The sequence below is a fragment of the Tetrao urogallus genome, assembly GCF_951394365.1.
Source record: "Tetrao urogallus genome assembly, chromosome: 4".
NCBI classification, from domain to species: Eukaryota; Metazoa; Chordata; class Aves; order Galliformes; family Phasianidae; genus Tetrao; species Tetrao urogallus.
In genome coordinates, this window is record NC_136817.1 from 4,690,201 (window position 1) to 4,714,881 (window position 24,681).

At 42.3% G+C, this 24,681-nt stretch overlaps 1 protein-coding gene across 2 annotated transcripts in view; it reads left to right on the top strand.

The window, feature by feature from the left end:
• Positions 1-2,183: 2,183 nt before the first annotated feature.
• Positions 2,184-24,681, top strand: part of TLL1 (tolloid like 1) — a gene marked incomplete at both ends in the record, with an annotated part of 130,968 nt that continues 108,470 nt past the window's right edge. The window contains one exon of one of the 2 annotated variants that reach the window (XM_079535097.1): positions 2,184-2,352. In XM_079535097.1, coding sequence (XP_079391223.1) covers positions 2,196-2,352 — 157 coding nt within the window. The remainder of the gene's footprint in view (positions 2,353-24,681) is intronic. The other variant, XM_079535096.1, reaches the window with a different exon arrangement.

Sequence of the window (24,681 nt, forward strand, 5' to 3'; positions counted from 1 at the left end):
TCCCATTTGCTTTCTGAGCTGCAAGCGCACGCTGCTGGCTCATGTTAAGCTTTTCATCTATCAAGACCCCCCCAGGTCCCTCTCTGCAGGGCCGCTCTCAAGGACCGCTCCTTCCAGTCTGTTCCCTTAAAATCCTTTTTCCTTTGCAGCAGCTCAGCCCACAGAGAGGTGACAGCACTCTGCACCCACTCGCCACGAGCTCCCCGTTGAGGGGAGGGGCCGCTTCCGAAGCGACGCTCCTGGCACAGCCCGGGGGAAGGGACGACCTCTGCATTTCCACTCCGGCGACAGGGAAAAGGCGATCGGGAAACGGTATTTGCGGGAAGAGGAGCAGGCAGTGCTTCGCGGCAGCCCTTTCAAAAGCCCGTGCTAAATGTGACACCACGGCGGAGCGGGAGCCGCAGGAACTCCCCTCAACCCCCCCATCACTCACCCCGCTCTTTTCCATGGAAACTCGTAAAAAGGGGGAGGAAGAGTAGAGTTTGCTACGCAAAAGTCTCACCTTGGTCTGAAACCGTTTCAGGCGGTTCTGCAGGACCGAAGCTGCCCATCTCGGGGGAGGGGAGGAGACAGGGAGCTCTGTAGCTACCGCACACACTTTTTTTTTTTTTTTTTTTTTTTTTTTTTCGCTCGATCTTATTTTATTCCAGCAGCAGCAGTGTATCTCCACCCTCCGCCCTCCCCCTCCCTCCCTCCCTCCCTCTCTCGCTCCCTCCCTCCCCAGGTTGATCGGCTGAAGGCGGCTTTGCGCGCTGATCCCTCCTCGGGCTTTAAAGAGGCGCCAGCCCCGCGCGGCTCGGGGCGCTCAGCGGGACGGTGCGGAGCTGCGCGGAAACTTCGCTCGGGAGAGAAACCTCCACCGCTTTCCCGGCGATCCACGTGAGGACAGGAAAACCCGGCTGAGAGATCTCAGATTAACTTTTTTTTTTTTTTTTTTTTTTTTTCCTCGATTTTTTTTTTTTTCTTCCTTCTGCTTGTTTGTTTGTTTGGTCCTACTTTCATTTTGGAGCCGGATCCCAACTGCTTGGCTGAACTTCTGCAGAGCGATGGACCTTTAAATCGCCTTCCTCTGTTTTAAGCAAACTATGGGCGCTTAAACTTTTCTCTTCTCCCCCTCCCCCTCGCTCCTTCACCCCCCGCCCGCCCATGGGGCTCACGCTGCGGAGCCGCCGGCACGGAGAGCAGCACACCAGCACCGCGCTGCTTCCCCATCCCCTCCATCGCAGCTGATCCCTCTTCTCCTCCTCCATCACCTCGTTCTCTCTGTCCTCCGGCTTTTTGGCTGCCGGGAGCCGAGCCGCGCGTTGTTTGATTTGATCTGGCTTCTTTTGTTGTTGCCTAAATGCCGCGCACCGCTTATCTAGAGAGAGAGCACTCCGGAGACAGGGGCGGCCGGTGAACGCGCGTGTTGCTGTAGGACTATCGGGGGAGCGGATCGGCAGCAGCCCGGATCCTGACCCTGCCTGTATGAATAAGTAAGCAGGATGCTGACAATGTGCGTTAGTAGCCTGTAAGGTTGTTGTAAGTTAAAGGGGGACGGAGGAGGGGGGGGGGGGGGGGGCTAGACCAGAGACAGATCGCAGAGTAGGAGCGCGACGGGGGAGGCCCTGACACTTGGCTCTGCCGCCTCCCATCGCTCGGGCTGCGCGCTTTGCTGGAGCAGACCCCCCCCACCCCCGCTCCCTTTTCTTCCCGTCCGTCCTTCTTTCTTTTCTCTCCTTCCCTCTTCCCCGCGGCAGTTCGCTGATGTACAGCCCGGATCCATCTTCCGGCAGCAGCAGCAGCAGCGGCGGCGGCGGCGGCAACAGCGGGACCGGGGGCGGCGGCGCGGCGGGGCGCGGACCGGGTGCGGAGCGGGGCGCGGGCAGCGACCGCCGCCGGGGCGGAAAGTTTGCCCGGGCTGCGCCGAAGGCTGAGGGACGCCCCGAGAACCGGCACCTCTCGGCCTGAGCCCACCCCCGCGCCCAGCCACCCACACGCCCGGCGGGGTGCGGGTAGGAGGGGCGGCGGAGCTCATGCTGCCTTGGGGCTACCTAGGGAGCGGCGGCTCTAGGTGCTGAAGGAAACAAACAAACGGAGCCCCAGTCAACTCCAAACTTGCGGTTCCTCCATCCCTTATCCTCCTTTCTCAACCCGGCGGTGCCGCCCGCCTAACTCCGCCGCGCTCCGCGCACCGCCTCTCCGCCCGAGGGAGGATGAAAATGCTCTGCTGGCGGCTGGCGCTGTGGCTGGCCGCCTGGGCTGTCTGTGGGAAGCCGTCCTCCTGCTCTGCCCTCGATTATGACTACACTTACGATTTCACCGAAGAGGATAAAGCCGAGGCGATAGATTATAAGGATCCCTGCAAAGCCGGTAAGTGACTTCCCCGCCCGGCGCTGCTCCCCACCCCCTCCCCAGATGGTGACTTTGTCCCGGCTTCACTCCTCCGCCCGCCGAGGGGCCTCACCTGCTCCTCCCCGGGGGAGCGGGCAGGCCAGGACCCGCGTTGCCGGCCGGGCACCGCGGAAGTTGCGCGGGGCACTTGGCGGGGCACGGAGGCTCTCCGCACCGCACCGAGAGCGGCCGGGCACCCAAAGGGCGACGGACCGCTCCGCCCGTTGCCACCCCCGGAGCGGCCCCTTCTCGCTCTCCCGCACCGCAACCTGTCTGTCCCGGCCCGGCTCTCTGCTCGTGGGGGCGGGCACGGGGCGGGTTCTGGGCGCCGGCCGTTCCGTGATGAATATTGACATCGGGGTCGGGCGGGGCGCGTAGCCCCGTCCGTGCGCACCGGTGGGAGAGCGAAGGAGCATCCATGCGCTGCCGGGGAGTCCTGTGATGAACGTGTGCTGGTTTAAGACGTCAGCTTCCTTTCTGCCAGGTACGGTGGTTGGTTCTTCTTGCTGACATGAAGAACCGCTTCGCTTTTGTCTCTCGTCGATACGTTCTCTCGAAACGCGGTGGTCGTCCCCAGCTCCATCGTTAAATAAGCGCCGAAGTTTTCCAGCGATCTCCTTTGCATTAATTAGTTACTTTGTATGCTGAAGACTGGTTCAGCCAAAGGTTGCGTGCGCCGTGTCAGTGTGGTTTTGTTTCATTTCTTGAGGAGAATGTGGTGAACGTATATGCCAACTATGCAGACGTTGTGTTTTCCTAATCGCAAAAATAGTTTGTTCCGAAAGTGTGAATTGTTAGGTCTTCCGTGCCTGCAGCTGAGGAATGCCCCAGTTCAAAAGAAGTAGAAGCGACTGCAAACAAAACGTTGTTTTCTTCCAATTAGCGCTCGCAAACAAGCGTAGCTGGTTATAATTAAGCTGGGATCTTTTTTTTTTTTTCTCTTGGTCCCTGGTTCTTCTAGGAAGATTCATAAGCATCATTTTATTTAACAAGAGGTGTATTTGTTCTTCCTGCAAGGGTGTTTCTTTTTTCCATACTTCTTGCTGCGCAGTGGAAGTAATTAGAAATTGCAATATGTGACAGTGTTTTATGCTTATGCGTGAGAGAAGGATGATGGTAAGAATCTGTGGAGCACAATTAGTGTTGCCAATTCCCTGCCATTACTGTTTTGCTTAGAGAAAAAGGCACGTGTTTGGGAAGTTTGGCCCATTGAAGTATTTCATGGAAGGTGCTTGCTGCTGCTTCATGATGTGCTTGAATATTACCACAGTGAGAGACACCTGGGTGCACCAGGTGTTAGCTGGATACCATTCCCATTGGTCTTAAAAGCAATTGCTGTGAGGTTCTATATTTAGTGAACAGCCCATCCCTATATATATATATATATATATATAGGATATATATATATATAGGATATATTTAGGATATGGTTGTTCTTCAGAGATGAAAATGTACATCACTTAGTGCTGCATGTTACATTTGTGCCACGGACCGATCGTTTTAATAAAGATGAGTAAGTTTATCGATGAAACCGATTCTCCAAGAGTGTTTCCCAAAGACTTTTCCTGCTCAGCCTCTGTTAGGAGCATACCTTGGCTCAGCCAGGTCTGATCTGACCCTCTGGGATGGATGCTGGGCTGCCAGAAGTCACTTACATTGTTCTTTTTGAACTGTTCATGCCGACAATAGCGAGGCCTCAGCTAGAAGTGAAGTTCAGCAACTTGGCAACAGGGGAGAAACGCACAAACTCAGTAAAGATTTTACTAAGTGATTTGAAAACTCCAAAGAGTCCCATACAGATTTTACAGACCTGCTGGAATAATCTGACCTACCATAATTTGATCTACCAAAGTTCCTTTGAAACCAGCCACAACTTAGGCCCTCAAATACGCTGATGCAAGTCAGACTTGCCTTTATTTTAGAAGTTAATTGCATTCTAATTTTCTCCACTCTGTGGCATTTGCTGCTTAGTTCTTATTCCTCGAGCCACACGAGTCTATGTTCACGATTTTGCAGCATCGAGCACAGCACAGAAGGCCTCAGGTCTACATCAACTATAATTCCATATAGGTAATTACTCATAGATTTAGTCCCAACTCTCTTGAATCAGGCTTCTTTTGTTAGGCTCCTCTTTTCTCTGTTTTTTCCTTTTCTGGAAGAGCTGGAGAAACCTACCAGAAATGGAAAGTGGCAGTCTCTAACACGTTATTTATAAGTATGTTTTGTAATTGTTTTTCAGTATTCGGTGTGCATTTTTACACTTGGTGGAAAAGGGCTCATTTTGGCTGGCCTGCTTACAATCATACTGCTTTCTGCAAGTTAAATCCCCAGAAGCAGAGTGTAATGCAGAATGCTATAGAGGCTTACAAGTGCATTATCTTACTATGTTTCCAGCTTGATGAAAACTGAAATCCTTAGATAACAAGAGTCTGATGGATGCACAGTAGGGTTAAGAATTTTTTTCTGGAACTGATGTTCTCAGCTGCATTAGAAAAAAAAAAAAAGCAACAAAAAAACAGCAGCTGTTTTGCAATAAACCCACGCTTGAGTGTCAGCAGTGAAGCCAGCACCTTGAGAGCCCTGGGAGCAAGGGGCTGAGGAAGAGGTGCCTGGGGGAGTGCTGTGGTGCTGCATAGGAGGAGCGGAGGTAAGGAAGCTGTTGACACTGAGGAGATTAACTTGATGAGCTGTGTGGCTTCCTGTGTGTTTTTCTGCAGTCCTTTAACCCAGGGATGAATTTTGGGTCATGCTACTTCTCCTTCTAACAAGTCTCCTGGCATTCTCTAACAGCGGGATGTGATGTAATGTGGTTTCAGTGCTTCTGATGTCTCAGATATTTCCTTGTGTCTCTCTGCAGGATGTTGCCCTTAGTGTTTACCATTGTGAAGTTCAAATGTAAGGCATTCTTAGTTTATCTTCCCAGATCTAATTTGCTGGAAGATGTGAAACTGGGAATGCCATGCTCATCTCAATGTCAGGCTTAAAAGAATCTAGCAATATAGATCATATATTTATGTATACGTACAGCAAGTACAACTCCAAAAATGAAAATGTTTAGTTAGATTTAAATGGGCACTGTCAAGCTTCTCCTATATTTATCTCTGCATTCCTGAGATTTTACTTTTTCTGCCTTTACCACAGCCTATAATGTATTAAGAATATTGATTGAGAAATGTACGGAGTGAGATGAGCAGGAAGAGGGTTTCCCATCCTGTATTACTTATGGATAGCCTGCTCTCAGTTGGTATTAAAGTTTTTAGAGTGCTTTTGTTTTGCTTCTTTAAAAAAGAAAAAGAAAACAACAGAGAATGGCTGAGTGATGTTCTGGTGTGATCATCCAATGAAAATACTTCTGTTGACTTGTGAGAAGTTAGGAAAGAAGGTTTAGCTGTGGTGTATACCTGCATCGCCAAGGTTTGTTACTCCTTTAATATTTCTTCTTGGAGATATTTCGCTTTGGAAGAAACTACAAAGGTTTGAGGAATAGTCTCAGAGGTGAATTCCTTAATCTGTTGGTTTTCCCTGTTGTGGGCCTTGGTTGTCTTTGCACTAGAAATTGTTCTGCATTGAGGAAACTTCCCAAGAAAAGTGTAACTGAAAGCTGTTATGTTCTTACAGTAGATAATTTGGATGGTGTTTTAATATTGAGATGCATGTTTTCAGCTGTAAGTGTGCTAATATGCAACCTGGTAATGCAAAATTTCTTGAAACCTCTTGTTACACGCTTGAATCTGCTGCATCATTTATTTAGTAGATATCTTTCATCTTTTCTTTTTTTTTTTTTTCACTCATGCCATAAATTCAGAATGATATCTTGAGCAGTTCATACTAATATAGAGATTGAACCTCTAATGTCAGCTGCCAAACTGACAGAACTGTGGCTGTTCATGTGGCAAACACACAGCGTAGGCAGCTGAAACAGAAACAGGCTTTTTAAAATGGTCTGTCCCAAATGGCCTCGATCCTGCTGTGAATTCACTTAAAGAGTAAATCAGACTACTGAGAAAGCTAGGTTTTAAGACATATTTCATTTGCTGTGTTCTACACCATTACTTTCTTTGTGATGCTCTTTAATGTGGTATCTCAATATCTTTGAAAGATTTGTGTGAACATGAAGTTCTCCGCTTCACTGAAAAGATTATTTCAGTAGTGAAACTCTGGGAAAACTATAGTAAACACATATGTTTGACTTGCTAACTTTGTGAGTATCCTTCCATACCCAAAGCTCAATTTCATGTCCAGGCTGCTTTCCATAGGGATCTGTTTCTGAATATATTTCCTGAGTGTCAAACAAGTGACCTGCAAGGAGTGGTATTACACCACTGCAGAACAAGCCTAATTGACAAACCTAATTGAGCCTGGAATCAGGTCCCCCAGGCAAGCTCAGAAAACACTCGCCACACCTGGATGTCTGCCTTATGTCATTCTTATTGCCCCTCTGGAAAACAGAGTTGATAGGCTTATGACATAATTCCATTCACTTCTTTTTGGAGAGAAATGGTCGCATCTGTAGCGTGCAGTATTGACAGAAGGGATGTAAAAATGGAAGAGTCAACTTCTGGCTCTTGCAGGCACAGATGACTTTGAGGAGGAAAACAGACTTTTTTTTTTTTTCCTGGATGCATTACAGTACTCTAAATTTTATAACAGTGAATAAACTAAACAAGGGGAGAAATCTCTGTTCTTTGTTTAGATAATGTGTGTTTATCCTTAAACTCGGATAGATTTTTATAGTCTAGCTGTAGATTCATGAAGAGTAGGTTTATAGAATGCTGAAAAATGTCGTTACACAGCATTAATTTTTTTTTTTAATTTTTTTTTTTTTTACTTTTTTTTTTAACTGAAGTAAAGATAAGTAAGTGTACACCAGAGCAAATGTAAGCTTTGGGCTTTCAGAGCTTTTTGGAAAGATGGGCCTACATCTAGATATGTCGCTCAGAGCCCCTCCTGCTTGAGTTTGTATGTTTCTAGAGATGGGGCTTCCATCATTTCTCCTGGCAACCTGATCTAGTGCTTCACCATCCTTATTGTAAAAATCTTCTTCCTTATATCCAATCTAAATCTCCCCTCCTTTGGTTTGACACCGTTTCCCCCTATCCTTTCACAACAGACCCTACTAGAGTCCCCTTATTTCTTGTAGCCCCCTTTAGATACTGTAAGGCCACAGTGGGGTCTCCTCAGACCTTTCACTTTTCCAGGCAGAACAGCAGGTCCATATCTCTCTGCCACTGAGGATTCTGCATCTGGATGCAGTACTCTGGGTGTGACCTCATCAGTGCAGAGTAGAGGGGTAGGGTCACCTCTCTTGACCTGCTGGCCATGCTGCTTTTGCTGCAGCCCAGGATATGGTTGGTTTTCTGGGCTGTGATGGCAGCATTGCTGGCTCGTGTTCAACTACCATCCACTGATACCCTAATGTCCTCTTTGACAGGGCTGTTATCAATCCTTTTGTCTTGCAATCGTTGTTGAGGTCACCACAACTCATGTTCAAGACCTTGCATTTGAATTTGTTGAACCTCATGAGAATCACTTGAGCCCACTGCTCGAGCCTTTCTAGGTCTCTGGACAGCATCCCGTCCCTCAGGTATATTGACTGCCCCACATAGCTTGGTGTCATCTGCAAACATGGTGTAGGTGCGCATTTAATCTCATTGTCAATGTCATTGATGAAGATATTACAGAGCACTGGTCTCAGTAGTGGTACCTGAGGGAGACCACTCATGATGTAGATGTCAATCTGAACATTGAACCACCGAACACCACTCTCTAGGTATGATCTTGCAGCTAAGTCCTTGTCCACAGATCAATCCATCCATCCAATCCATATCTTTCCAATGTGGCGAGAAGAATGTTTTGAGGGACTGTGTCAAAAGCCTCAGTGAGGTCCAGATAGATGACATTAGTGATTCTGATGCAGTTAGGCCATCGTAGAAGGTCACTAGGTTGGTTGGGTAGGATTTGCCCATGGTGGAGCCATATTGATTATCTATTATCACCTCTGAGTCTTTCATTAGCCTTAACGTTGCTTCCAGGAGTATCTGTTGCAAGATTTTCCCCAGCACAGAAGTGACACTAACAGGTCAGTAGCTCCCTGGGCTGTCCTTTCTATCCTTCTTGCAAATGGATGCAACGTTGCCTTTTTTCTGGTGACTAGGGGGTTCACCTCACTGTCACGACTTTTCACATATCATCAAAAGCACTTCGGTGACTACATCAGCCATTTCCCTCAGGACTCTGGAATGCATCTCATCTGGAACTCATAGACTTACGGTTCTTCAGGTTCCTTAGATAGTTGCAAATCTGGTCTTCGTTTACAGCAGGAGGGCCATTGCTCCACCAGTCTCTGCCTTCCAAACTATCCTCTTGAGGGATGTGTGAAGAGCAGTTTTCAATGAAGAGTGAGCAAAAAGAGTTGAGGACCTCAGCTTTCTCCTTGTCCATTGTTACTAGCTTGCCTGTAATGGTCATTAGGAGTGGGGTTACACCTTCTTGGTCTCTCCTTTTATGACTGATGAACCTATAAAAGCCTTTCTTGTACTTCTTTGTGCCCTTTGCCAAGTCCAGTTGCAGTTGGGCTTTCACTGCCTGTGCATTTTCTTCTTGCTTTCCAGTTTGACCAGCAGGTCCCAGTTCAGCAATATCTGTCTTGCTCTTGTCTTCCTTTCCTGACTTCCTCCACTTGGAGTTGGAGAGATCTTGTGCCCCAAGGAAAGCTTCCTTAAAAATCTGCATGCTCTGCTTGTTGCCTTGTCCTTGAGGATGGTTTCCCACAGGGTTTTGTTGACTAACACTCTGAAAAGCTGGGAATTGGCTTTCCTGAAGTTTAACACTGAGATTTTCCTTTTTGTCTATTCCTCAGGAGTGTGAACTCCACCACTGCGTAATCACTACAGCTCAGGCAGCCTTCAGTCCTGATTTCATCAATCAGTTCACTTGTTGGTCAGCAACAGGTCCAGTATTGCATCTCCCCTGGCAGGGCTGTGTGTTACTGTAGTACAGTCTATTTCTCTCATCTGTGATCATAGACAGCCTCTGTCTTCCTCCCTACTACATCCTTTCAGAGTTACAGCTATTGGAAGCGTGACTAGAAAAACCTTTGCATTTTGAGTTGTCTCTTCCTACGACATTTTTCTTTGCTAGGAAAGTGCCAACTGTTGATTTATTGATGTGTTTTAATGGATGTTCACTCTTCATATCTGCTGCTTATCTTTCACTTTTTTCAACCTCTTTCACTGTTCCTATGACAAATTTCCTTGCTTTTGGATTCCCCTTCACTGAATGTGCTTCCTTGCTTTCTCCTGTGCTGCCTGTCCAGTAGAATTCTCTTCTTTATGTACCCTTAAGTTATTCTTATCTAGCTTGCAGGTGATTATTTCCTTTAAATGTGATGAACAGCTATGTCCATAACTAGAAGGGAGAAGAATGGGTGGACCAAGTGTTGCCAGATGCCTAAAACTGGAAGCGTACTTAGCAGATTGCCAGTGATCTGTTAAACACTGCGTGTTAAATTCTGATATATCCACCTGTGTGGAACACATACCTGAACCTTCTGTCTCTGTTTGACTCATACACCTGAATACCAAGATCTGATGTGAAGATTTTCCTTCCCAAACAATACAAGGACTGGAAGTACTTGAAATTTAAAGCTCGTAAGAATAATAATACATCAGAAGGGACTGAGCTGGGGAGCGTGAATGTGAAGGCCATGGTTGTATGGTGCAACCCTGAGCAGGTGCACAACCCGTGGAACGGGTGGTTGGTCTAGCAGGCTACTTCAGAGGCAGTTCTTAATGCCAATTGCCTGTGTAGTGATTTACATGTGAAAATTCAGAGTGATTATAAACCAGTGAGCGTCACCTTTGAGAATATTTGAGCACAGGTAGCTCTTACAGAGCAATAACACTCCAGAATGTAAGTCTGTGGTTTCTCTTTCAATGTTTAAAAACAGAGAGAGGCAAGAAGCCCCAAATTCCCCAAATCATTTCTTTTTTTCTAAAATAGCTCCTTCTTATTTTTTTTATTTCTGTCTAGAGACATGTGGAATGTGATGCATAATGGGATGCATAGTGTGTATGGAGCCAGCTTTCATGCTGTGGTTTTCAGTAAGAGAAATAATTGACTGGGAAATTATTTGAAGGTTCTTTTAATTCGTTTTCACAATTACAGACAATGACAGAACAATATGCCTGGTCTGAGGTATAGTTTTAGTCATTTAAAATGTATGAACATTCTTAGCACCAATATCTGTTATGTGAAGCACTTAAATTATAACTTTGCTTAAATGTTATGTAAATTCTAGCTGTGTTAGGAATGCCCCTCTCTGTCTAGTGGTACATCTCCTTAGGGGTCAAATGTTGAGGAGTTTCTGGGGTAGTATTCTTACGTGCCACTGACAAAATATCAGATGTTTAGCAGCCCAGTAAGGAATAGAAGCATTGGAACTCACCGAAATCACTCATATCAGAACACAGAAATGGAAAGATATTGAGTACAAAAATTATTTACTGTGCAGTGAGATTTGAATCTAGAAATAACCTGTTTTGGTGATTTTCTGTCTTTTTCCTGCAGAAATGGAGTGGTAGGGATAGATGGCTGCATTTGAAAGGTACCAGTGCTGCTTCAGCCACTTGGTGTTCCTTGGGTACTGTAATCTCTATAGTGCAGTTCAAATATCTCATCTTAGAAGTGCAGTGGCTGAATGTATCAAAAGAGCTGTGCATATGTGTTATGTTATTCTCATACTGGTAGCAGTAGTTAAATGTATTCCTAGTAATACTACTAATTGCTATCAAACAAAAGTAAGCCCATTTTATTGGTGTCTGACATTGTAGCAGATGCTCGTTAGCTGCAATCCTACTGTCACATGTATTGTTCCACTGAAGACCTTCAACATTTCTCCTGTTTCCACTTTGAGGAAGAAAGGACTTTGGAAAGGGCACAGCTTCTCTCTATTTCCAGATGATGAACTCTGATGTAAAGAAAATAATTTTCAATGGTTTTTACATTGTAAAAAAATTCATGTAAACAGTTTATTGCTTAGCCAATTATATTTGCTTTTGGGGAGAGCAGTTTTAGAACAACTCTGCGGGTGTGAGAACGTGACGATGAACTGCCCAACTTCTCCATCTGCTAAAATGTCCTTATAACAAATCTGCATACATCTTCATTTTTTACTTGAACTCGCTTTTCCCCTTATTCAACATTTCTCTTACGGTTGTCCTCTTAACACAGTTTTATTTGCAGATGGGTTAATCTTCATTCCTTGACAGCTCTTTTCATACTTACAAGTGTCTATTTCATCCCTTGTAAAGGTGTGTGCAGGTAGAGGTCCATTGACAAAGTAGGTATTTTGTGCTCAGGCCATCTGCTTAACCCCTTTTTTACTAAAAGCATGTTTCAGTTCAAAGTTGCCAGTGTCATTATGAAGCCATATTACCCATCTTCTAGTTTTAGATCTTCGTTTTAGTACTGGAATCTATATGCATCTGCCAACACTTTTGTCATCATAGACAAAGACTTAGCAGCTTTTAACCACGCCGTTGTACAAGACTATCGATTCAGAACTAAATTCTGGAACCTTTTATTCTGTTGTTACTAATGTTATATTAATATTATGTGTTGTTATTAATATTGCTGTAATAGCATTAGGCTCTGAAAACCAATATGGATTCAACTTTCATCCATGGAAAGGAATTATTAAAACGAAACAAACCAGCCAACGTACTCCCAGACAAAGAATAATAAGAATTTAAAATAGCTGAAGAATCAGGTTCATGCTGGTGTTTTATGCAGTGAAGGATCAGTTATTGGAAAAAACTGTTGGATGAAAATGGGTTAAAAAGAAGTTCAACTTAGAAAATGGAGAATTATGAAGAAGGGACATGATAAATGTGCAATTTTAGGAATTATACAAGAAGAATTAAAATCTAACTTTGTTAAATTCAGAACTGAGACGGGGGAATTTTTTTTTTTTTTCCCCAACTTTTTTTCTAACTTTTTTTTGTTTGAAGTCTGTTATAGGATGCTGCTGAGGCACTGTTCAGATATGGGATTTGACATTTACATAGACAGCAGGAGAATCCAAAGCTTTGACAACTGATAGCGATAACTTTGTAAGTGCGCATTATACCTCAGGCTTCAGAGTTGAAGCCAGTCTTTAGTGTCTGGAAATCGAGATGAACTCAAGTGTATGGCAAGATTATCCTTGTTCCCCCTCAGATTCTTGTTCCTTTCCGAAGCAGCTGGTAGTGAATGCTGTCAGACAGGACCTTGGATGTGATCCAGCGCTGCAGTTCCTTTGTTCCTAAGCCTTTCCTAAATGGTATTTCAAAAACTCGGGTCTTGTAGTATGCCTTGAAGATAAATGAAATTTGGATCTTTTGGGAAGCGAATGAATTTCAAGCCTCAGTATGACTGCAAAGGCACAGAATAATATTTCACAAAGATGAAGTTAGGCAAGCACAGAAAGAAAGCTAAGTTTATCTAACGTGTATAGATTCTTTCCTTTAAAGTTCTCCATGTAAGTGCAACACTTACATCCTCGCCTTTAGGTGCATGCATGCACATGCTCAACTGATTACCTAAGGGATTATCACTAAAGCATACATATACCTGTAAAATTATCTATTAAAAGATCTTGAAAGTTGCGTATACAGGTTCTGTGGGTGGGTGCCTTTATATGTTTTTATTTTTTTTATTTTTTTTATTTTTATTTATTTATTTATTTATTTATTTATTTATTTTGCTGCACTGGGAAACATGGGGTTAATCTGTGTCTTAAGCCTGATCTGAAGGCTGTTGAACTCGGTGGAAACCTTCAGAGATAATTTTTATAGGTAAATAAGTAGTAAGGTGCAGAGCTGACTAACTTACTCCCATGTGCTTGGGCCATGGCTTGCTTGTATTCATGCGCTCACATGCCTTTCACATTGAGGATGGGTTTTTGCCCCAGTTTCTGCTGTTGTCATTGCTAGCACAAGAGTATCGTGAAATCTTACATTGTGACCTTTATTTATTACAAAATTCTGAAGGCATTTGAAATGGGTCTCAATATAGTTTGTAAGAACAACAACCAAAGTATGTACCATTAGCTAATGTTTGACAAGCACTGAAATTCTCTTCATCAGTTTGCAAAACCATGACTTTAGAACGCTTCTTATCCCAGCCTATCTCAGTGGCTTGCTGGAAGGGGAAACTTGGGAAATGAGGAGGAACGAATGAAGAAACGGATGTGCTAATTTCTTCTTTTATTTAATAAGTAGAAGAATTAACTAAATGGTAAAATAACAGCAGAAAAGCATATATATGTATTTTTTTTTTCCCAAAGCTACTTATAGTTTGAATGGATAGCAAAAGCGTTAGATTGCAGCGTATTATCGGAGTGTATTATTATGGCATAACCTAACTCAATGCAAATCTCGTATTTAACTACACAATTCATTACTTTCATGTTTCCAAACATCTGTCTTCTTTCTAAGACTGGTTCTTCAGTGTTTTGAACTTCCTTCACATCCTGAGTGGGAAATGCAGGTGGCATATGGTACTAGAGCTGTGTGAGGATGCTTGTTTGAAGAAAGTTCTTTGTTTGGCTTTAGTGACAAAATTTTCTGGAGTTATTTAGCAGAGGAAGGAAGGAGAAAACTCTTAGCTCATCATGAAAAGGTTCTGAAACTGGACTGTTCCATGAACAAAGACCTCTTGCTCCCTGAATAGCAGTGAGAGCGGCAGGGAAGAGAAAATGTCGAGGGCTGTTTCTTTTTTCAGTCTTTTATCTGCGTTCTTGAGGATGAAACCTTTTGACCCATGGAATATGGATGAAAACACAGAAACCCAATTGAGACCTGTTTTCATTGATAGCACCTTTATCTTGGGAGAAACTGAATTAAATGTGAGTTTGTAGCGCTGGTGGATCATGCTTGCTATGTCTGCAGAAGTGAAGCTTGGGTAAAGAAAAATAACATAGGTTTCCTTTTGTTTTCTGGAAGAGAGCCAAGTATGGAGACTCCTCTTTGATCAGAAAGATGTTTATAGATGTATTCAAATTGTGAGGGAGCTGAAAACTGAAATTCTCCAGGGAGAAATGCAAGCTGTTCTTTGGTGATTTAAGTCAACAACGCGTGGAATCAGCTAAAGTTGTGATGATTTTTCTTTTTCAACTTAGACAAAATTATTTTTTCTTTTTAGAGAGAGAAAAACAACCCATTATGCTTATTTATATTTGGTTATGGAATTTCACAGCATACACTGTGCTTTTGCTGATGCGTTCATCTAGTCATTCTAGACCTGATGATGCTACAGGTAGTTAAAGACCTGTTGATTGTAAGTCTTTTCTGTGCTTTACCTAAATATGACAAGCTCAAACTAAAGGCACTAAGGAAATCAGAAATTACCATAAGCATTAACCTCTAAATGCAGAATATTGTAGAAGAATAAAAATAACTTTATCTTTGGTTAGTGCTCATGTCCTCTGGCTTGGCTTTGTTGACCTAATGTGTCCTCGGTCATTCCAGTGGAGAAATCCTTTCCCCTCTTACCAGTGAGCAGGCGATGTGTCACTGAAATGAGCAAAGATCTAGATAAGATATTGAATCTACTTGCATGTGCTAAGGAAACAAATCAGCATCTTCATTCTTATGTGCTAATCAGTTCTGATTCCTTTTAGTTCTTTATGGCTGTTCTAGCACCAAGATAAACCCTGCCAACTGCTGCAAGGGAGGAGGCATTGCAGGATGTCAGAGAGGTACTGACTTGCTCCTACACTGCTAGAGTGCAGAATGCATGGCTCCTCCAGAGCATGGCCAAGCATGCACTGCACCTTTTCTTCCTCTATTCTTCACTATCAATTTAGAATTTAGTTTCCCTTCCTGTTTTTGTTTTTTTTTTTTTTTCCCCCACCTGTGCTGATAAGTCCCAGGTACTTGTGGTCCAGGTTAGCTAGGTGCTTAGAGGAGTCATGCAGAATAGGCAGACATAGCAGAATGCAGTGTGGGTTATCTACCAGGAGGAGACAGGCAAGCAGGTAAAAAAACTGAGGTGTTGAACAAAAAGATTATCCTGTGCTGAGCCCTCTGCAGCTGACTGGAGATCAAACTGCTCTCTGTATTCAGCTGCTTCAAAGGCAGTAATAACTTCAAATTAAAACAATGATAGGCATATCAGAATTCCTAGTGGTGGGCTGTTCCGACATGTTATTCAGATAAATATAGAGGAATTCTTCTCATGCAGGTCTTACATTTTTACTTTTTCACACTGCTGTGGACTGTTCAGTAGCTCTTTCACCTGTTAAAATACCATGGCTTACAAATCTAGATGGCATGTGTGAAAGTCTGTTAGACTTTTTATTTGTATAAGATTTGTCCAGGGAAAGTAACTTAGCTTGGGTCTTCATGCCCAGGGTAACACTGCCTTGTTTCTTGCCACACAGTCCAGCAGGTCCTGTAAATGCGTTGTGAAAGAGTCTGCACCAAGGATGTGTAACTGGCCTGGGCTGTGTGCACTGCACAGTAGGGAACACTGCCCAAGATGGGGATCCACAGCAGGCAAAGAGTGTTTTTATCCTTTTACAAACTCTCCTAATTGTTTTTAATCCGATTTGTGTTTCCTGACACTTTTATGTAAGGAAATGAAATGCATTATGTTTATATGCTGCAACATTTAAGTGGAATTCTTAATCTAGACTGCAGTTGCCTTTAGGATCTCTTGTTACTTCTAGTGAGATGAGTGGCATGGTGACATTCACTTCACAGAATCACAGAATGGCCAGGGTTGGAAGGGAACTCAAGGATCATGAAGCTCCAACCCCCTGCCACAGGCAGGGCCACCAACCTCCCCATTTCATAGCAGCCCAGGCTGCCCAGGGCCCCATCCAACCTGGCCTTGAACACCTCCAGGGATGGACGGGGCATCCACAGCCTCTCTGGGCAGCTGTTCCAGCACCTCACCACTCTCTGTAAAGAACTTCCCCCTAACATCCAACCTGAATCTTCCCTCCCTCAACTTCAGACCCTTTCCCCTTATCCTGCTGTTATCTACCCTTTCAGAGTTGATTCCCCTCCTGTTTGTAGGTTCCCTTTAGGTACTGAAAGGCTGCAGTGAGGTCACCCCACAGCCTTCTTTTCTCCAGGCTGAACAAGCCCAGCTCCCTCAGCCTGTCTTCATAGGGGAGGTGCTCCAGCCCTCTGATCATCTTTGTGGCTCTCCTCTGGACCCTCTCCAGCAGCTCTCTGTTCTTGTGCTTCAGTGAGGTCTGAATTTGTACCTGAGAAAAAATTAATTAAAAAAAAAAAAAAAAAGTACATTATACTGGTTGCCTCTTGCCTCCATTGTAACTAGTTTTTGTGTTGCGATGTTTTAAAATCATTGATCACTTTCAATTGGTTGCAAAAGGAGATTGATCTAAAATGTTTTTTGTTGTCATTCCCCCTCTGCAGTGGGGAAATCACATAGAAATGGATGGTGCAGCAAGGGCAAGCATAGAGGAACTGTTCTGAGTCACAAGCCAGCGTACATCATTAGGAACACTCCTATTATCTGGAAGTCTGGCTTCCTGTCTCAGTTTCCTTGTGGGTCTAAATGAATGGCAGAAGAAATGGAACGCTTTCCTGCTTGGCCAAAACCTATGCTAAATTACTCCTTTGGCTACAAGCCATACTGTGCTCGGGGAAAAAATCCTGCAGCTCCCCCCTGAGTCTAAAGGGTACTTTCTGCACTTCCTAGGGGCTGATGGAACAACGTTTAGGAAGCCTATGTTTGCAAGACGGACCCAAATTGTCTGTGAAAGTTGTTTTTTGTAATTGTATTTGTTTATTTATTTGTTTTGCTACAGCGGAACGTGTGAAATTCCGCAGGAACTGTTCAATAAATGAAGTGCGTTTGTTTCCTCGTATTGGGGAAAGGATGCTGTTATGATGGAAATGATACAGTCTGCCATACAAAAATTACCAAATGCACATTTAAAATAAAAAGAAGTGCTTTCAGGCATGCGTTCAGTTCAATAACTAATTTCCTGCCTTTTTTTTCCCCCCACATCAGTTAGTGTATGTGCTGATGGTCTAAATATAGTCTTAGTGAAGAGCATAAAAATTGTTTTCACCTGCATTTTAAAAATGAGTCGCACATGATGAAAGATAAGTTGCAGATATTCTCTTAAGTGCTGTTTCCGTATATGATGTATCTGTCTTGTTCTATGTATAAAGCAAGATTCTTTGGAAACGCCTTCATGGTTTTTTTATTTGTTGTATTTGGTACATTTTCACTAACAAATACATTGAAGAAGCAAAACATTCAGAATCCTATTGTAGCTCTGATTTAAATTAAAGCTGCAGCACTGAACTTTCAGTTCAGTTGTTGCCATCGGCTGCTATACTATTTTCACTACATTTGGCAAGTAAGAACTCTACAGCTGACTCTGAAGTAATAGAACAAAATAGACACCATTTCCTGATCGGTGTTCTGTATAATGGGGAAAAAAACAGGGACAGTGTTTAACTTTTTTGCCGTGCACCCAATGTTCTTGATCCACTGGAGACAAGAAAAGCCTACCATAGTTAGCACTCTGTATGTATTGCCTTTCAGAGGATTCATTCTAGAGCATCTCCCTAGCTGGAAATCTTTGAAGAATGTGGAGAAGAGGACAGTAAAGGCTGAACACTGTTCGTGTATTTCAACAAAATAGTATTGATAAGCTTGTGTGGTTTTTTCCTTTTTCCCTTTCCCTTTCTCTTCATCTCTTAGTTCTCTGTATCCATCGCTCAGGCTCTCCAGATTTTTAAATTAAACTTAATTGTTGTTAAAACCATGGAGTACCATCAGAAAGGGTGATGATGTGAAACAGCGCTTTTCTTGATGGAAGGGCTGCCTGCCTTTTGCCTGCATTGATGTGGTGGTGCCTGACAAGCCTGATGTTGAGGCCTCTGTTGCTTTTGGTCAAGCAGGATAGCTGAGCCATGCCCATCTTTATTGCCTTTTTAAATTTGTTTTTTAATTATTATTTTTTAAAGGCAATTCTGTGATATTTAGGTCCTGATTTTGTAAATGAAAAGCTGCAAGATTTCATTCCTGCCCATTACTTTTTTTATTTTTTCTACCCAGCAATGCCATTTCACTCTTTCCGTTGCCCCTAAGAGTCATTTTTCTCCCAGTTATTCTTATATTTCCTCTTAGTTCAGAGGAAGAGGGAGAAGAGACTCCTGTGCCTCCGTCTGCTGTTCTCAGGGGGACGCTGGTGAGATGCCAATGAATGCTCCTCAGCCTTTGCAAACAGCACAGAATATAAGATTTAAATGAACATATGGGAGAAATATTGGTGTGTTGCCACTATAGCAATGTCCACAGTTGAGAATTTGTCGTTATTTTAAAAATGTGTGAAGTAGTTCCACACAATAAGTGGAAAAAAAAAAATCTCTTATTGGATTTTTTGAGCCCTAAGGAGAAGTTAATGGTGCAGAGGGAAGTACTATTATGCGTGTGCATATAATATCAATGTATGTCTATGTTAAGTTTGTGTGAGAATGAGGTTCATCATAATTCCATGGGCAGTAAATTTGATGGGCAATTAAACGCAAATTTCGAATACTTAAGCTCAGTTTAGTTTTCATATATTTTATGAGCAGAAACAACAAAATAATACTAAAAGCTGGTAATATGTAACTTAAGTAAAACTGCCAATCAGAGGACAGTAATAAAATTTTGCTCTTGATTATAGACATGGGATTATTTTTTTTGCCAATGTAAACCAACTGATTGGATAGCATGCAGAATGCTGTCTTGCAGTAGATACAATTGAGTTGGGAGAAATCTGAGCATCTGTGCTATTCATGCTTTGCTTCTTGTTGAAACAGAAATAGTCTTTATGGGAAGGGTCAAACTCAGTTACATTATAAACCCAAGCTGTAACCTGCTCCTGGTTTCACCCAAGGGTAGCTTTGGTTAAAAATCATGTTGCTAGTCATTCTATTAATTTGTATGGTCTTTTTATTTTTATTTTTTTATCTCATGTGGTAACTGGAAGAGAACTGTAAGCTGGATAATGCTTTCTTGTAGCAGGAAAAAAGTCCTTTGATTTTGTTTTCCCTATATTTTTATGTGGGAGAGGCTATTCTCTCCTGCAATTAAGCATTGGAGGAAAACTAGAAGGTAACCAATTTTGCTACTGAATGCACAAACAAGGCAAAATTTATCTCAGCTGTTTACCTTTGTTTTCATCCTCTGCTGTGGAGCATGGATTTGGGTCCACTATTGGATGCTTAGCTTTCAGACAGAATTCTAAGGATCTTAAATAATATTTGGCCTAATGCTTTTCACCCATATTGCACGTCATCAGACTTTGTAGCTGTTTTTAGTGTCTGTATTCACTATCATATTTATCTGATGATACTGTAGACACGCTGTGAGTGTGCAAAGGGGATTAGCCTAACTGTGCATAGATTAGCCTGCAGATTGTTTGTTTTTGATGTCTGGAATAGAGGTAATATTACAATGTGATGTTTATTGATGCACTCAGTGACTTTGTCAGTGCATCACAGAGGGATAGAAGCATCACAGAGTGATAGATTAAATAACAATATTCCTTAGGAAGAATGCCTGGAGAAGTTGTTTGAAGTTTGGCCTGACTGGAGCTCTCAAGTTCCTGTTCAAGAAAAGTTAACTATTTAAAAAGAAACTGAGTAATTCTAGTATTATTCCTGTTATTGCTTGCATAAATTACTTTGTATTTTAATTCGTACATGTATGGGTGGCAGTGATAAATGATAATTATAATCATCATTGCTATTTTAGGTCATCAGCTTAGATTTAGGATACTGTTATATTAAAGCATTAGCAAGTTTTGGTTGTAAAATGTCTGCTTCACTCATGCTATTGAAATGGACGCAGTTGCTTACAGGGTGAGACTTGATCCTCTTACAGTGAGTTCCATCAGGATCAACTAAACTTGAGATGTTGGGATCTTTAACTGTAGCTGACATGAGACAGTTTGATAGATGAAATGTAGCCTTGAAGGAGTGTATGAACTGGAGATTGTGAAGATTTTCTGGAATTTGGTAATATAAATGAAAAATGGGAAATTGCTGTAATTAGTTGTTCTAGATAAAATCTTGCACGAGTGTTTGCCAGCTGTTTCTCTGGCTTATAAGACAGCCTAATGTTACTGAGAGTAGTAAAATTTGCCTGGGGAACACTTTTCCCATTTGAAGATAACTTGCCTTAAAAGCTTACTGCTCTGTGTATTATGCATATTTTTCCTGGAAACAAAGCAAGTCTTTATTTTGATCCAGTTACTGTACTTGCAAAAATATGTTTGTGGTATAGAAGCTCATTTTGCAACAGAATGAGCCATACAGCAGTGAACTGCAAGCATATAACACAAATGTTGGTACAAGTAATAAGAACATTACGTAAGTTGCTTGATTCTCCTGAATATATTGCTTCAAGCCTATTTCCCATAGAGAGAAAACAGCTCTCTGAACTCAGTAGCTGTACCAGTTAACATTTCTGCTGCTGCTCAAGGGCTGAGTTTTGTCTTTTGTTAAGTCAGTGGGATTTGACTTAACATCCACGGGCAAATGGATTGGAGCTCTGTTACATTAATAGTTTGGATGAGATGGAGTTGACTGTGAGGGAAAAATGAGCTGTTAGCCATATCTTATCCAAACACAAAACACAGTAAGCTTGTAATAGAAGAAATGGTTAGTATTGAGCTAATATATTGATGTAATATTTTTGGGGGCGGGGAGTGAAAGCATGTTCTACAGTCATGTGCAACGTACAGCTGCCTTCAAAACCCCATTTTAATTTATCAGTAGGAACATGTTTGCGTCAAATTGTCTGCCCAAAATTGTAATTACCAGCTCAGATTTTGCGAGCACTTGATGTGTATTCATTTTTGTTTCCATTTTTCTGAAGCACACTGCTTATGCTCTGCACACGTTGCACAGGACAGCATCTTTAACTATGTATAGCATTGCCATCGTATATTTATGTGTGTTATGTGTTTTAAAGTGACAGACGACCACACTACTGAGGTCACTTTCAGGAAACACTTCTGTGTACTCAGGTGTTGAATGCTCACCTTGGGCTGCCCAGTGATTATCCTGACAAGCTGGACAAATTCTGTTTATGTGTTAAAAAATAATAATTAAAAACAAGCCACACCTTTCCAGTTACTTTATGTCATGCAATGTGGCAATGGGTTATTTCTACGTTGGATCTGTCAACCAGGGTCTCACTTGCCAATATGGCAGCATGGTTCTTAGCTTTCAGCAGCAGCTAGCAAAATGCACTGGGCGTCTGCCAGCGCCCAGTGCAAATGCTGACTCTGGGGATTCTGATTCTCTGGTAAACGGTGCTTAAGGTGGATCAAGAAGAAAGCACTGCGAAGTGGAGCTTGGGGGGACTCCAAGCGTTAGGCACCGTGGGAAGGCTAAGCCTGTTCTTCAGCCACTCAGCACTTGGGCACAGGAGTGGGGAAGACTGAGCAATATGTGGGGACCAGCTGTAGGAGGGCAAGGAATCAGATGCGAGGGGAAAAAAGAAGCAATGTCTTTTGCTGTACAGTTGTTGAGTAATTCTTAGAGAAGCTAGCATTCATTGCAGCCAATTAAATGGTTTCTGACACAGCTAGTCATTCATTTTGCACTGCAGGGATGAGTTCTGGTACCATATTCTGAAACAGATACAGATCCCTCTTGAGTTAATTTCCAGTTTATTTCCTGATTGAGTTTATTTCCAGATAGTTTCTAGTTCAAGAAGGGGCAGTATTGCAGTTTCTTACTTTCAAAGATCTGTATCTTATCTTCTGTGCTGATCCTCTTGTCTGCATTCAGGACATATGTAGGTACTTCAATTAAAAAAAACCCACAGACTTTGTCTATGTACAGAGCTTTTTTTTGTACATCTATTAAAATACTCAGCAGAGGTCTTTAACTAATTACAGGAGATTTGATTACCCCTCTTTTATGGAGAAATTGCCAGATCTCAGTCTTTTATTCTCATGCTTCATAAATGAAGTCTTGGAGAGATGAGTTGTTTGTTTGTTTGTTTGTTTTTAATCAGGCACGCTCATTCTTGAATAGCCTGCAAAAGCTTTTATTACCCTACCAGCCCATCCCAGGCTTCTTTGCCAAAGAGCACACATCGTGGAGTCAGACTTCTGTGCACCAGCAGTCTGGAACACGACATCACCTTCAGCTCGCCTCAGACACAGGCCTGTTAATGGAAACCCCAGCAATAAAAGCTTGAACCCTGACTTCTGAATAGTCAGCTAAAGTTTCTTCAGTGTAAGTCTGACCTTTGCTTTCCATCAGTACAGCACACACTCCATAAAACAATGACAGATAAGTAACTTTCATCTTAAAGCCACGTTTATCTCCGTGAAACAATATTGCTGTGTAGCATCTCCCCTTTATATCCAGTACTGTTGTTATTATTGTTTTTCAACTGGAGCTTCCAGAGCTTGTAAGGTTGTCTCTGGTTTTGTTGGCTATATTTAGAATGTTCCTATTATGTTCTTTCTTTTATTTTCCTGTTTGTTTATGCTGGCTGGAAAAAGAAATTGAAAATTTTCATCTCAGGTTGAAGCATAATTTGGTGTGATTGCTCAGCTTCTGATCTCACTACCAAGAATGTCTTGTTTTAGGAGCTGATAAAAAATATTTGGCTCTGTTTCACCTCAGTCACTCTTGGCAGTTCTTCATCTGCTCTTCTGGAGTTTCCATCTGCTCCTTTATTCTGCTGTTTCTACTTTAGAGCCTAGTTCTGTACCAACAATTTCAAGGGAGTGAAAAACTCGCTGATTTTTTTGAGGCTATTGGATCAGATGTAGATGGCATTCTGCATCAGAATCTTCCAGTCGTTTATCTCATTGCTGCAATGGAGAATATGGCCATTCTTTGTGACTCTGAGTATTCATTTGTTCTGCTGACCACACAAGCATCCAGCAATTGAACCTGGCACTGTATATATTGCTTTAAAAAAAGCCCCACAGAATAGATCTATAAAATAAAGTCTGTCACAAGGACTGAGGAGAATTTATTTCTCTGTTGAACTTTTCAAAAGCAGGCCCTTTTATTACAGAACAAAGCTTACGAACATGTGAAATTGGATTGGTTAAAACAAACAAACAAAAAACTTCTTGCTGTTCTTTCTTCAGCAATTTACTGTGTTATTTAGGTACTTTGTTCCCCCTAATTTTCACAACTCATAATAGTGGTTATTGGTGCTGAATAATCATTTGGTCTCTACAGTTCATGGTGTTATATAGGAAAAAAAAAAAATTACTAATGCATGACCATGTCTGCTTGCTTCCATATTTTACTTTCAAATCCACTTTTCGTATCTTTTATTCCTTGGAATTTTTACTTAAATCACAATCAAATTCAAGCTTTCTTTATCATCTAGCTGGTGAAAATGTAATGGTTGTGTGGTGTCTGTATATTGATAAGCACTTATCACAGTGAAAATCATGTATTTGTTACTTGTCAGAGACAGCTTGTCTGACTAAATGCGAAGCTTAACTATAAGATTAACAAAAGAAGGAAGAAAGCAGTGGTGAACAGATGCAGAATGAAGTGATCAATTCACCACTTTTCTCTGAATTTTTCGTTGTGGTATTTTTCATGGGTATTGCGATACAAATTTGGGTGGATGGTCTGCTGTCTGCGTTGCCATGAGCAAGTTCTGTCAGGTAGGGAAACCAACAGGAAGGCAGATTTCCCAAGCTGTTATCTGGAAGGAATGAGTGAAGTTAGATACATTTTCTCCCTTCTTTGTAGAGAAGGTGTGGAAATGACAGATTTTTTTGGAATTTCTGGGCACAAGAAGTATTGCCAAGTAAGGAAGATGTTGTTGTGGAAGGCCCTTCTAAGCTGCCTGGCTTGTGTTACAGCTTAATCTGGTAAAACTATGGGGAAGCAGAGCTTTGCTCAGAAGTCCATTTACTACTTTATTTTTACTTTTTGTCTAACAGCTTGGAGAATATTTGCTGTTGGCATCCCTACAGCCAGAATTTGTCCTTTGACTTTTTTGTCTTACTTGTAACTAATGAATCATTGTCCTAAATACTTTTGTTCTGACTCAGTGTGAAAATTTATGGTGGTCAGCATCAGCATTTGTAATATATTGGGTGTCATTGGATTGGAGTGTAAATCGTGATAGGCATACATACATAGCACTGCCTAAAATAGATTGTTTTGTAGGTGGCAAACTATCAGTGGAGATAGCGGGTTTGTTTTGTTTAGTTTTTTTTCTGTTTCAGTTTGTGATCATGACTAACTTCTCAGTTGGACAGTAACTGTTGATAACTTCACAATTATA